At 42.4% G+C, this 12,963-nt stretch overlaps 2 protein-coding genes across 6 annotated transcripts in view; one reads left to right on the forward strand and one right to left on the reverse strand.

Annotated features, from left to right (window-relative positions):
* Positions 1 to 11,540, forward strand: part of LOC147231304 (tyrosine-protein kinase JAK2-like) — a 36,211-nt gene extending 24,671 nt beyond the window's left edge. For all 5 annotated transcript variants that reach the window (XM_086152623.1, XM_086152620.1, XM_086152622.1 and 2 more), the window contains 13 exons: positions 286 to 420; positions 524 to 611; positions 1,808 to 1,935; positions 2,145 to 2,283; positions 2,477 to 2,628; positions 3,023 to 3,173; positions 3,311 to 3,444; positions 4,484 to 4,673; positions 6,143 to 6,267; positions 6,360 to 6,532; positions 8,199 to 8,316; positions 8,507 to 8,620; positions 8,764 to 11,540. In XM_086152623.1, coding sequence (XP_086008749.1) covers positions 286 to 420; positions 524 to 611; positions 1,808 to 1,935; positions 2,145 to 2,283; positions 2,477 to 2,628; positions 3,023 to 3,173; positions 3,311 to 3,444; positions 4,484 to 4,673; positions 6,143 to 6,267; positions 6,360 to 6,532; positions 8,199 to 8,316; positions 8,507 to 8,620; positions 8,764 to 8,871 — 1,755 coding nt within the window. In that variant the 3' untranslated portion in view covers positions 8,872 to 11,540. The remainder of the gene's footprint in view (positions 1 to 285; positions 421 to 523; positions 612 to 1,807; positions 1,936 to 2,144; positions 2,284 to 2,476; positions 2,629 to 3,022; positions 3,174 to 3,310; positions 3,445 to 4,483; positions 4,674 to 6,142; positions 6,268 to 6,359; positions 6,533 to 8,198; positions 8,317 to 8,506; positions 8,621 to 8,763) is intronic.
* On the reverse strand, positions 11,415 to 12,936 carry LOC147231305 (relaxin-3-like). Its single transcript, XM_086152626.1, has 2 exons — positions 12,267 to 12,936; positions 11,415 to 11,978 (listed from the first exon to the last, which is right to left on the reverse strand). Exons 1-2 carry the CDS (start codon positions 12,448 to 12,450, stop codon positions 11,644 to 11,646), a joined length of 519 nt encoding a protein of 172 aa, XP_086008752.1. The 5' UTR covers positions 12,451 to 12,936; the 3' UTR covers positions 11,415 to 11,643.
* Between the last annotated feature and the right edge of the window lie 27 nt (positions 12,937 to 12,963).

Raw genomic sequence — 12,963 nt, forward strand, 5'->3', positions numbered from 1 at the left:
AGAAGATATTATTTAAAATATTGTTTTTCAAAGTCCAACTTGGGTTAATGACAGCTGTTTAAATCTTTTCATAAAACTTCATATTTCTTAAAATTTGAAGGGCCGCATGGCACAGGAGACAGAGCAATCGTCTTTGGAACTGAGCATTCCTGTTTTGATTGCCGGCTCCTGCTAGTGTGTCAAAGTGTTGTTGAGCAAGACAATGAAAAAAAGAAAACCCTAAAATAGTAAAGAGAGGGAAAAAAAAAATTAAAAATTAAAAAACTGTTGTGCTTATCACTTTAGAAAGAAAGTCTGGGTCAAGGGACATTCACGAAGATCTTCAGGGGTGTGAGGAAGGTGCTGGGAGACTACGGGGAGATACACCAGATGGACGTGGTGCTGAAGATCCTAGACAAGGCACATCGCAACTATTCAGAGGTTGGCTTACTAATGGAGTGAGTGTGTGATCAACTGGGTTGTCTTCCTCCCTCTCCCATTCTGACGCCTTCATGTCTCCGTTTGTCCTCTCCCTGTGTCTCAGTCCTTTTTCGAGGCAGCGAGCATGATGACCCAGGTCTCCTTTAATCACCTGATCTTGATCCATGGAGTGTGTGTTTGCGGAGATGAAAGTAGGTCTCACACACACACATACACACACACACACCAACACACAGACACGCACAAACACAAACATAAAAATAGAAAACAGGTGTCTCTAACTTGGGCATGTTGGAGAATAAAGGACCAATCCAACGTTCAGGTCCACCCCTGCCCCAAGCAGACTGAGCACATAAAAAATGAACACATTCTGTGTGCCAGTCAAATATTTGAATAGCAGCAGGAAGGAATTGGAGGTAATATGTGATGACTTTTTACAAGTTGTTTTGGGGATTTTTATTGATTTTAATTATCAGTAATACATACATCTCTTTTTGTCATGGAGGTTTCTGTACTTTTTTTAACAAATTTGTTATTTGATGAACCATGTATATAAAGCTCTTACACTGATAAAGAAATATATAGAAAATGGAAAGAGTCTTTTTCCTGTCCCCCTGAGCAGACTGAGGATCCAATGTTCCATTCTATCATATCTGAAGAGATAATATAACTGACTGGAAATGTGTCAAAATGTATTTTGTCCCCCATTTTTGGTCATTTAAAGTTCTGTAATTTCCAGACTGTTGAGAGCAAGTTTGGCACCTGTTTTAGCACCAGCTAAAAATAAATAAATAAATATATGTGTACACATATAGGCCGCACTTGTCTATAAGCTGCAGGTGTCCCTGTTGTATTGGGATATTTACACAGAAAAAAAAATTGTAACTGTTAATTAAATATATACCAGTATCATCCACAAATATGTACCAGAAAATATTTTTTTCCGAACAGTGCCTGAAAAAGATTAATAATAAATAACACAAGGAAAAGTCCATTCATCCATCCATTTTCTATCCCCTCTTCTTCCGCTCCAGCTGATCACTATCTTCATCCTCGTCCTGCGCACTAAAACCATTAGTGATCTTCTTCAGTGTTAGAATTGAACAACCTCAGGATTTCATGGTAATTTCATTGGTCCAGTGTGACGAGGCTAAATGTTATGGCATTTTGAAGCTGGTGAGCCCAAAAAATCAATAAATTAGCTATATCATTGTTTAAGCCATAGTGTTCAAAGTGTGTGAAAAAAGTAGTGGCTCATAGCCTGGTAATTACGGTAAAGAGATGAGCAACACGTGAGACTAAGGGATATGGATTCACCCCCTCCCAAAAAAGAAATTTTCCATGCAGAAAATAGCTTGGTAAAAAATTTTTTTCGTCTTACTTTCAGACATAATGGTACAGGAATATGGTAAATTTGGCTCCCTGGACACCTACCTGAAAAAGAACAAAAGCTGTGTCAACATCAAGTGGAAGCTGGAAGTGGCCAAACAGCTGGCATGGAGCATGCACTACCTGGTCAGATATGGACATACGAACACAATCCATCACATGCACACACTTTTACTTTCTCCTTGAAAGTGACATCAGGCGACTCTTCAATTCAAGGCCAAGAGAACAAAGCATTTGTTAGCAAACCTGGTTGAGCCTTTCACTTTAAAGTAAATGTTTTATCCTCATTCACACACAATAGCGTGATTGATATGCCTATTTTGTTTCACTCACAGGAAGAAAAAAGTTTAATTCATGGTAATGTTTGCGCCAAGAATGTCCTCTTGATCAGAGAGGAGGATCGGAAGTCAGGCAGCTTGCCCTTCATCAAACTCAGTGATCCTGGTATCAGTACTACCGTGCTGTCCAGAGAAGGTGAGGCACATTCTTGCCATATGCGCAAGGTCAAGGTCATCTCAAGATTTTTGAATGCAGCTGTTTCCACCAGTTGTTAAAAAAAAATGTTATTCTTAGAAAATCCTCATCAAATCCGGTTACAGAAGCCCAGCTCTCCAGCTTTCAGTTGGTATGCCAAAAGGAACAACTCTCTGCTTTGTGTGTCTCCTAGTGCTGGTTGAACGTATCCCCTGGGTGCCCCCTGAATGCATTGACAACCCACAGAACCTGAGTCTAGCCACAGATAAGTGGGGCTTTGGCACCACCCTCTGGGAGATCTGTAGCAATGGAGAAAAGCCACTCAGCACCCTGGACTCATCCAAGGTTAAGGGAACTTGACTGGAAAGGGAAAGAAAATACATTAGCGTTTGCTCATGTGTTTATTTCATCATGATGCTACTGTAGCCTTTTCTATTAATGTTATTCACCTAGATAAGAAGCTACTGAAACCACCATTTTTGGTATCATATAAACTCAGAAAAGCTTTATCAAATAGTCGGTATTTGTCATGTCTCCAAGTAAAATTGGACATGTAGACCTTGGCTTCAAATGTGGAGTTTTAAGGATTGGGGTCCAAAAAAAGCATTGGGTAATATTATAACTAAACAACATTTTAGAAAAGAAAATAATTAAGCTTCACCATGATCTAAGAATAGATGAGTATCCTGGCCCAATGCTAATGGAAACTGTGCTTGACGTCTGCTCTGTCCCGCTGCAGAAGAACTTGTTCTACGAGGACAGACATCAGCTCCCGGCTCCGACATGGACAGAACTGGCCAACCTGATCAACAGCTGCATGGACTATGAGCCGTCACATCGACCCTCCTTCAGAGCAGTAATCAGAGACCTCAACAGTCTCTTCACACCAGGTAAGAACAACCTTCTGACAGTCACTGATTGCATAACAGAGCAGCAGCCATTTCATTTTCCATATGCATATCCATCAACAAGAGTTCTGTCGAGATCTTAGATTGTAACATCATAACAATGTACTGTTTCCTGCTAGACTATGAGCTGCTGGTGGAGAGCGACATGGTGCCCAACAGAACACGAGGCATCGCGTTCCCATGGGCCCCCGAAAGCCAGGAGCCCGCTCAGTTTGAGGAGAGACACCTCATCCTTCTCAAGCAGCTGGGGAAAGTGAGCAACACTTACAGTTTTCAAAATATCCATTGACCACTTTCCTATTTGTCTCTGACACAAAGGATTTAGATCATCCTTTTACATAAAAATCTAAATCTATCGTAAGCGATACCTCAGAATTCCCCTCAATTAATGCGAAGTATGGGACACTTCTTCAGTTGCCTGCATAATGGGAGGAGAAAATGCAAGCTGATTATATACAGTGTTATACGAATTTAACACATGATGTGTTATCAACATGGTACTTTATTGACTATGTAAAACAGTTTGAATCAAAGGCAAGTATTGAAGTAAAGTATCTTAAATGTGGAAGAAAATGCAAGAACATTTGAGCAGCCTCCTTTTCAAAAAGCATTTTCTGTTTGCAGAATGTATCATGTAACACTTGCTGCATTGGGAAAGAAAACCAGCTTATGGATAGAAAGTAGATTTGCATACAGAAAATCCATGAGAAAGAAAAGATTTCTAGTATGACGTGAGGCCTTCACATGTGATCCTCTACTTAATTTAGCACAAGTATTGCAAAGCACTGACTCTCAAAGTAAAGGTAGTAGTTGTAGCTGCATCTGTGGAGGTGAGGTGATGCAAAGATGCAATAAATGCAGCTAAAGACAAAGTTTTATCAAGCCAGCGCTAATATTTTACTTAAAGGCCTTTTTTTTCAATGATCTTTATCATATAGCTCCCATCTTCGCCTCATAATTAATTTTTTTCTTCCCTAATTATGGGCAGCATCAACATTCTTACTGACACTCTTTCTTCCTTTCCTACAATACCAATTTGTTTCCCAACAGCACGCTGTCAGCCATGTCCACCAGCATCTCCACTTCCATTACTTCCATTTTCATTTTCTGCTTGCACTCATGCAACATTCCAGGGCCAAAGCCACTATAACATGCAAATCCACAATTTAAGTACTATACTTTGACCACTATTTCCAGAGACAGAACAGTTTAGTGAGTTAAGCAACAGTGGAAAAATGTTTATACAAAACATTTTAACTAACAGTTTGCCCTGGTCTAACAACACTCTGCAGGGGAACTTCGGCAGCGTGGAGATGTGCAGGTACGACCCCTTGCAGGACAGCACGGGGGAGGTTGTGGCAGTGAAGAAGCTACAGCACAGCACAGCTGAGCACCTCCGGGACTTTGAGCGGGAAATAGAGATTCTCAAGTCCCTCCATCACGAAAACATCGTCAAATACAAGGGAGTGTGTTACAGTGCAGGTAGGGCTCTCACTCAGTACATTCCCCTGCAAACATCTCAGAGATGCCTATACCTCTTTATTTGTTCCTTGTAGTGGTTTATCTGAAGTTATTGAGAAAATTATAGTTTCCTAAGAGGAAACTTGTCACACAAAGAATAGGGACTTTCTCACCTGCTGCCGTTGAGAATCATTATGACTTTGGAATTAAAATGAATGCCACTGAGTCTCTCAGTGATAACAGTGAGGACCAATGACATCCCATTTTAGCAGCGGGTAGAACCCATTATAGCAGCGGTCTCCAACCTTTTTTGTATCAGGGACAAGTTTGATGCATGAAAATGTTTCGGACCGGTTCGAGGCATAGGGGTTAAATTATTAAAAACGTTTGTCAGTTTCACATTATTTAGGCAAGTAGGATATTAAGTGCAGCGGTAAGGCGAAGGCAGAAACAGTAGTTTTTCAAAATAAGATCCGGAAGGTCTAATGAAAAAAATATATAATTTGTACCATGAAAGATTATCTTTGCAGACCGGTACCAAATGTTCCCCACACTGGTATCAGTCTGGGGATTACGGTTCAGGACCACAGCTTTAGAGGACAAAGTCTGACTAGTACTTTGAAGTTTTTTCGCGTAGGTTTCATCCTGTACTTCCTCCTATGTTCCGAAACCTTTTTTTTTTTTTTGCTAGTAGTCATGCACCCTTTTTGTGCCCACAGGTCAAGGCAAGTTAGGAAGCCCTAAAAAACTAAAACTAAAAGACAAACTAAAAGATGACAGCATTTCTAAAACACTTTGTGTCACATCCTATCTGACAAAAATTGGAAAGGTCTTTCCTGTTTCATAGCCAACATGTTCATGACATAAAAACGGTCAACTTAGTCAGTATTTCATATCAGTATATACTGTATCATATGTAACCTTGTCCTGTTCTGTCAAAAACTTTATTATTCAAGTCCATCCAAAAGGTCAGCAGAGACAGTAACCCCAACTTCAGTCAAGGACAATTTCTGCAGCTCAGCAGAGGGAATGGAAGTGGATTCCATCGGTAGACTGCTGATTTACTCCATGTTGTATGCCATCAGGCTAAGCTAGTTATCTAGCTGGTGGAGACCCCGAAATAATCATGCTTAATATTTTCTGTGTGATAATTGGTCTTAGAGAACAATGTTCTTGGAGCCTTTCACAGTGTAAAATCAAAGGAGAAGTGACTAGAATGTGCTTCAATAGGCTAGCCTTCTCTGCAAACTTTTTATTTTCTTCTTATTGCTCTAAAATCAGCATCTGCCATGGAAATGCAGAGAAGGGGGAAATCCTCTCAGTCTATGTTTGCCCTCACCATTATATTCTCTCCCATATAACCGTGTGTTTACAGCCTCCACATCTGCTACCCAGGGGCTTTCTGACCATTTCCATTAGATAATAAAGAAGATAATAAAATTACATTTGACCTTCAGAGATATAACACTTCCCATCTCTGTCCTTCACAGGACGAAGGAACCTGCGGCTGATCATGGAGTACCTCCCCTATGGCAGCCTTAGGGACTATCTTGGAAAAAATAAGGACCACTTTGACTCTAAGAAATTACTACACTATGCATCACAGATTTGCAAGGTAATACAAGATCAACAATCATTAAGGTTTTATGCCACGGTTGAAACAATAATAGCTGCCACTCAGTGTTGGATGAAACCCCTACTTTCTAGGGTATGGACTACCTGGCCATTAAGCGTTACATCCACAGAGACCTGGCCACCAGAAACATCCTGGTGGAAAGCGAGATGAGGGTGAAGATTGGCGATTTTGGGCTGACCAAGGTCCTGCCTCAGGACAAGGAGTACTACACTGTCAGAGAGCCCGGAGAGAGCCCTATCTTCTGGTGAGGAGGACACAAGGCTACTGTTTGAAGCAGACATTTCTGCCCCAGGGCGCCGTGGTTTAGTGCCTGCACCACTGTGGTAGACAGTGATGCAGTGGTTTAGTGCCTCCTCCCCACAGCATGGACGTTCATTGATAGATTCTGACAAGGAGCCTTTCTTTTGGGAGATTTGCATGTTCTTCCCATGTCTGTGTGAGTTTCCTCCAGGTTCTTCCCACAGTCCAAAAACATATAGTGGCTTCATGAGAGACCCCACATGGCTGACACGGGAATTAGAGAGTGTCTGGTTGTTTGTCTCTATTTGTGACTCTGTGTCTTGACTGGCAACCAATCCAGTGCATACCCCGCCTCTCGCCTCTTGACAGCTGTGATAGCTGTGATAACCCCTGACTGCAGGACAAGTGATGTAGATAATGAATTAATGTTTAACCCGGAGGGGGAATCATTTGCTCATCTTCACACACAAACCCAGTAAAACACAGGAAGAGAATAGAAAAGTGTGTGTATACAAATTTATAGAGGTTTGTAGAAAATGAAGAGGTGTATACACAAGCATTCAATTAATGATGAATGCATTGAAATAATTCTGAAAGAATCTGTAATAAACATCCAACAATATCAAAAATAATTAAATTTGTAGATGTATAACCAGCTGGCAGAGTGTGAGCCACCTTGCTGAGTGGATATGCTATGATTAAATAGAAGACTACCAGCCAGAATGAAAGGAAAGGTGTACAAGACATTGGTGAGACCAGTGATGCTGTACGGCCAAGTAACAGTTACAATTTATTTATTTGAGATATGCATGTAAACATACCACTCTGGATTGTAGCCATGGGCTAATTTGCATCCATTGTCCCACAGTTGCATTCACAAACACCACTCTCATTAATCCTGACCTATTGTACATGTTTTTAGTGGTAGGGGAAACTGGAGCACCCAGAGAAAACCTACGCAGACAGGGGGAGAACATGCAAACTGCACGCAGAAAGTCCCCGTCAGGCCCGGGAATCGAACCCATGAGTTTCTAGCTGTGAAGCACAAATTGCTCAAAAGTGCAATGACGAAAAGACAGGAGGCAAAGCTAGGGGTCGCAGAGATGTAGACGCTAAGGTTCTCTTTGGGTGTGACCCTGATGGATAGGATCAGGAATGAGTCTGTCAGAGGAACAACACATGTTAGATGTTTTGGAGAGACTGTCAGAGAAGCCAGACTGAGATGGTTCGGTCTTCTGCAGAGGAGGGATATTGTGATGAATGCTGGAATTAAAGCTGCCAGGCAGGAGGTGTTGAGGAAGACTAAGGAGAAGATTTATGGGCTTAGTGAGAGAAGATATGAAGGTAGTTTGTGTGAGAGGAGGATACAGAGAATAGGGTTAGATGGAGAAGGTTGATTCGCTGTGGTGACCCCTGAAGGGAAAAGCCAAAAGGAGAGGAAGAACATCTTAATAAGAAACAGTCAATTCATGGATTTTTGGGCAAAGAACCTAGCTCTTTCCTCTGGTTCAAAGCAGTGCCTCATCAGCAGTTCATTTCTTCCTCTCTGCATGCCAAAGTGTCTCTCCTCCCCCCACTCCCACATGCTCTACACTCTACAAGTGGAGGGCCTTTTTTTAACAGTATGAAGAAAAAGAAAGGATGTGAGATTTGTCTGCATTGGCTCACAGGTACGCCCCAGAGTCGCTGACGGAAAGCAAGTTCTCCGTGGCGTCCGACATTTGGAGTTTCGGCGTTGTCCTCTATGAACTCTTCACGTACAGCGACAAGAGCTGCAGCCCCCCGACGGTACTGCCTTTCCTCTCAACTATTTTTAGTCTTTGTTTTTTTTTCCAACGTCTTAAAAAAAAAAAAAAAAACTGAAGTGCCCATTTGTGGTCTGACTCACTTAATTGATGTCGAAAAACAAGGGTTTAATTGAACCAAATCGGCTGATTGGGCTATGAACTCGACCCTAATCAGAGGCCTCCCGCCACAGGTATTCATGGAGAGGATGGGGAACGAGAAGCAGGGCCAGATGATTGTCTACCACCTGACCGACCTGCTGAAAAACGGCTATCGGCTCCCGGTTCCCAGCAACTGCCCAGCGGAGGTATATAACAACGAGTTTGTGACATAGACACACACACACACACACACAACACACCTACCTGGTCCTGGCCAAAAAGAAGAAAAGTGCTTCATGGGTTGTTTCCTCAGCCGCCCCACCTTCAGCTCACTCTGTGTCCGTCTCAGATTAACAGGGTGATGATGGAGTGCTGGAGCGGAGACCCCCGGATGCGGCCCTCGTTCAGAGAGCTGATCCAGAGGGTGGAGATGACCCAGGCCAACATCCAGCCCTGAGTAGTGCCTGACCCCCTCCTCAGGCAGCGAGAGGGGATGAAGAGCAGGAAGAAACAAAACTTGCTTTTTCTTTTTTGTTTAGTTTCTGGTGGGTCTTTTAACAACCAAGCAGGGAATCAAGACCCCTCTGATTTCCAGCAGCGTTTTGAGGCCGCAGGGAGGTGTTACATCATTCATTCGACAAGCTCTTCTATGCCCTCTGTGATGTGTCATCACCCCTCTGATCCACGCGCACGCGCACAGACTCACACACAATGCAGGCAAGGCAGCTTTCTGACACCCAGTCAGACAATGTGTCTGAAAGCAGCCGACGAAGAACTTTGGCTTGAAAACAGACTACGGATGTGACTTTAGGAGGCGAGAAAAGAGGAGCGGTGCGTCTCAACAAGCCACACCTGCATGATTGAGGGTTGGACTCAACATTTCCTCGACAGAGGACACGGCAGGGAAGAGCTGTGACCTTCAGCCTGTTGCAAGGAGGTCAGAGAGCCCGTCTCGCCCCAATTCCAAAGAGCACTGTTTTTTCCGACGTCCAGAATGTCTTAACTTATTTTCTTTGTGTTTTTTGGACAAAATGTGAGGGAAAATGCATTTCTGCGGATTTAAAAGCCAGGGCTCCCTCTCTCTCTCTCACACACACACACAAATTAGTGCATCCGAAGGTACAAATCAACCCCTTATATCTTCAAATTCTAGAAAAAGAAGTCTCTCTTCTGTTTTTTAAAATATTGAGGAATTATCTATTTTACAGTTTTACAGTTGCTTGTTGTGACTTTGTTTCAAGGCGATTCAATGCTAATTGGCAAACATTTGGCTGATTTCAGAAACTTTTGTGAACTCATTTAGAGACACTTTTGAATTGTATGAAAAGTGAGCAGGACAACTTGACTGTCTTAGTAATTACAATGCTCACAAACTATAAGTCAATCAAAATATTATAACTGTAAAAAAAGCTTTGTACCAGAAAACCGGCAAAAAAAGTTTGTTTCGCCTTCATTTTCCATTTTTCAAACATTTTGTAAGAATCTTGGTTTAACATAGGCAATTTTAAATTATTGATAATGTGAGGAGTTCTGTTATACCGGTTAGTCTTGGCTCAGAGGCTCCTGCTTTAAATCACTCAGAGGGAGAAACGCGCGTCAACGGGCTGCCTTCACTGCTCCTCATGGCAAATCGCAACTGTTACATTTCCACGCACTGCTTTTGATCCGTCAGAGAGACGGAGTGGAAGGGGAGTGAACAGTCATCACTTCATCGTGTCAAAGAACAATATTCCTGCAGGACTTGAGCAACAGCCATCGACTTACGACTCACGGGACCGGCCGAGTTCTCAAACATTTCGAGTCAAATCCATCCAACTATTCAGGGGAACGTTTAGCATTGCAAAGCAGCAGCTGGACTTTTTGTGCCCAAAAAAATGAATGTCTTTGGACTCTTCTTTGCTAAGTCAAGGACTTCCACAGCTTAACTGGATGAGCTTTTCAAAAAAATTCCCCTTCACCTGTTTACACTTTCACATGGCATGGGAACAATCTATTCTCAGAACACAGCTTTTTCTAGGACAGTAAAAAAATCAATATCTTTGTTGTGAAAGGAAATAACTTTCAATCTTACCTCAAAGTTTAAAAGGTTATCAAATATATATTTTGTTAAATACAGGATGCACTTCAGAAGGTGACCAGGGCGCCACATTGGCCCAGAGATTTCAAACATGCAAATAATGTCAAAGAAATGCTTTTTTTGTTGTTGTTTTATTTACCTGTCGCATTAAGTTATGAAACTTATGCAAGTGTTTTCAAGAGCTCAAAACACGAGTTCCTCCTTCAACGTATGCCGGCCATTTTTTCTCAGTAACCACGTTGACACACCCTGGCAGGAAAAAAAGACGACGGAAGGAACAATGCCTTTTTCACTTACAAGTCACAGTTAATTCCTGATTCGCCTTCATGCTTCACTGTGATTTGCCAAAGTGTTCTGTTACATTTTATACCATAAATAAATTGCCAGGAGAGATTTTTTAAGATTAACTGACGCAGCCTTTTCTTTTAGAAATATAAACACATATTTCCGCACATTCATCACACTCACATGTTCATATGGGTATGCACATCTGGATATGTGTGTGTTTAATTATATGTATTTGCATGCATGCATATACACACTGATATATGCACACAACTTTGACTGCGATAAATTAGCAATTTAAGAAAATTATTTAGTTCTAGTGTAAATTCAACGACAGATTGGGCCATGACCTGGTGATGAGCACAAATCAACGGCAGATGTCTATTGCAGATGTGTGCATGCGCTTTTCACTCAATGTCTCCTCACACTGACGTAAAAATAACAACATTCTTGATATACATTGTTGTATGAAGCTGTGAACTGATTTCTCCTCCCCACTGTCTGCTCACACACATAGTCATTACAAGCTTGGTGTTTTATTTTTGCCAGCGACTGCATTGAGGAGCTGCTGGGGTTCAAGTCTGCAGGTCAGAACCTCAGGTCTCTGGCGTGGCAGCACAAACATACACTACTTTGTGTTATCATAGAATTTTAAATTTATTCTCCAGGCTGTTCATTGGCTGACAAACATGTACATACATTACAGAGCATGTTTTTAAGAAAATATTACTGAATGTTATAAGCATGTAATAAATCAGTTATTACTATGTTCTGTGCGGCAAGCGTGGGAAAAGTAACTCTTTAACTGGTCAAAATGCATATTTGAATTTTGAATTCAATACTCCTCCATTAATGTCCCCGTTTTCCTCAACATAAGCGTCCAATGTCGTTCTTAGTGCAGCCCTGGGTGCAGCACATCCCCGCCACACCCATAGAAAAGTTCCTCTTCATCTTAGCGGGAACGGCCCGGTCCCCGCCTCCCCGCTGCCGTGAAAAATTGGCCTCTTGGGAGGTGTTGGAGAGCTCCGGGTCGCCCGGCTGCCAGTCCCCGGGAACCCCCTGCAGGGCGAGCAGGTCCGCCAGGGAGAAAGAGGGAGGCGCGCGGAGAGCAAGGACATCTGGAAGCTTGGAGCCACGCTGCCAGGTTTGCTGGTCCTCGTCCACCGATAGCACATTTAAGAGAGAGCCCCACTGCCTTGAGTCTGGATTTTTGAAGGAAAAAATGATTTTCGTAAAATAAAGTCCTAAAATACATATATTACTTGATCATTTCTCTTGACAAGGTGCACGGAATTCAAAAGAGCAACTGCATCATCTCTATCTATCACATCCACCTGCTTTTTATAGACAGCTAAAAAGCTGATAATTCCAGTTATTAAAAGTAAATAAAAGTCAAAACTTTTTTTTTTAATTTACTTTTCAAATTGTAATAGAAACCCACAGTTAAAAAAAAAGACAAAATTAAAACCCCTGCGTGTCAGGTGACTCACCGTCGTCCGTCTCCAGGGAGCGTTTCCACCGGGAGCCGCCGCAGGTAAAAATGACGGCTCTGATGAATTCCCGCCCGCACAGTTTCACGCCGTAGTCCCGGGGAACGATCAGGCGGCTCATCACGTCCGCCCTGACGCAGCCGCACGTAAACACCGCCGCCGCGAGGGTTGCCCACCACAGCATTGCTACTTAACTAGAGCTTCAAAAAATAAAATAAAAAAAAAAAAAAAAGCGGAGTGGAGGGGAGGGTTGCTTTTATTCTAAAATGCAAAATTCCATTCAAGATTTTTTTTTTTTGAAAAGACAAAAACTTTTTTTTTTTTTTTAATTTTGGAGGTTTTGAGTTTAATCAAAATGTGTATCGAGTCTAAAGTCAGCTGGCTTCCTTTCTTCTTCTTCTTCTCTTCTCCCAGCGGACGCGACCTTATATACCTCCACGCTACACTTGACACGCAGGACCTATGCATTCATCCAGCGCCCTCCTCCTCCTCTTCCTCTTCCTCTTCCTCCCTCCACTGGCGTCACGCCGGAGTGACGTGGTCAAGAGTTGTTTTGTCCCTCTTGCGACGTCTTTTGGCGTCAAGTCTATTCGTCCTACGCGGGGCGGGGATTCTTGGGCTGATATTGTTTTAATGGTTCTCCTGTCAGATTAAGGCCTTTGTTTTTCCAAGAAGCGACCCCCCCTAAAAAGCTTTG

Source organism: Fistularia commersonii, chromosome 9 (genome assembly GCF_037954325.1).
Source record: "Fistularia commersonii isolate RoL2024-O1a breed Wild chromosome 9, RoL_Fcom_v1.0, whole genome shotgun sequence".
In the NCBI taxonomy this organism is placed as follows: Eukaryota; Metazoa; Chordata; class Actinopteri; order Syngnathiformes; family Fistulariidae; genus Fistularia; species Fistularia commersonii.

Bases quoted from the DNA above. Each gene is read 5' to 3' on its own strand.
- LOC147231305 (XM_086152626.1), bottom strand. From the start codon at position 12,450: ATGCTGTGGTGGGCAACCCTCGCGGCGGCGGTGTTTACGTGCGGCTGC. The intron at 11,979-12,266 runs GTGAGTCACCTG...TCAAAAATCCAG, and splicing joins CTCCCTGGAGACGGACGACG to ACTCAAGGCAGTGGGGCTCT.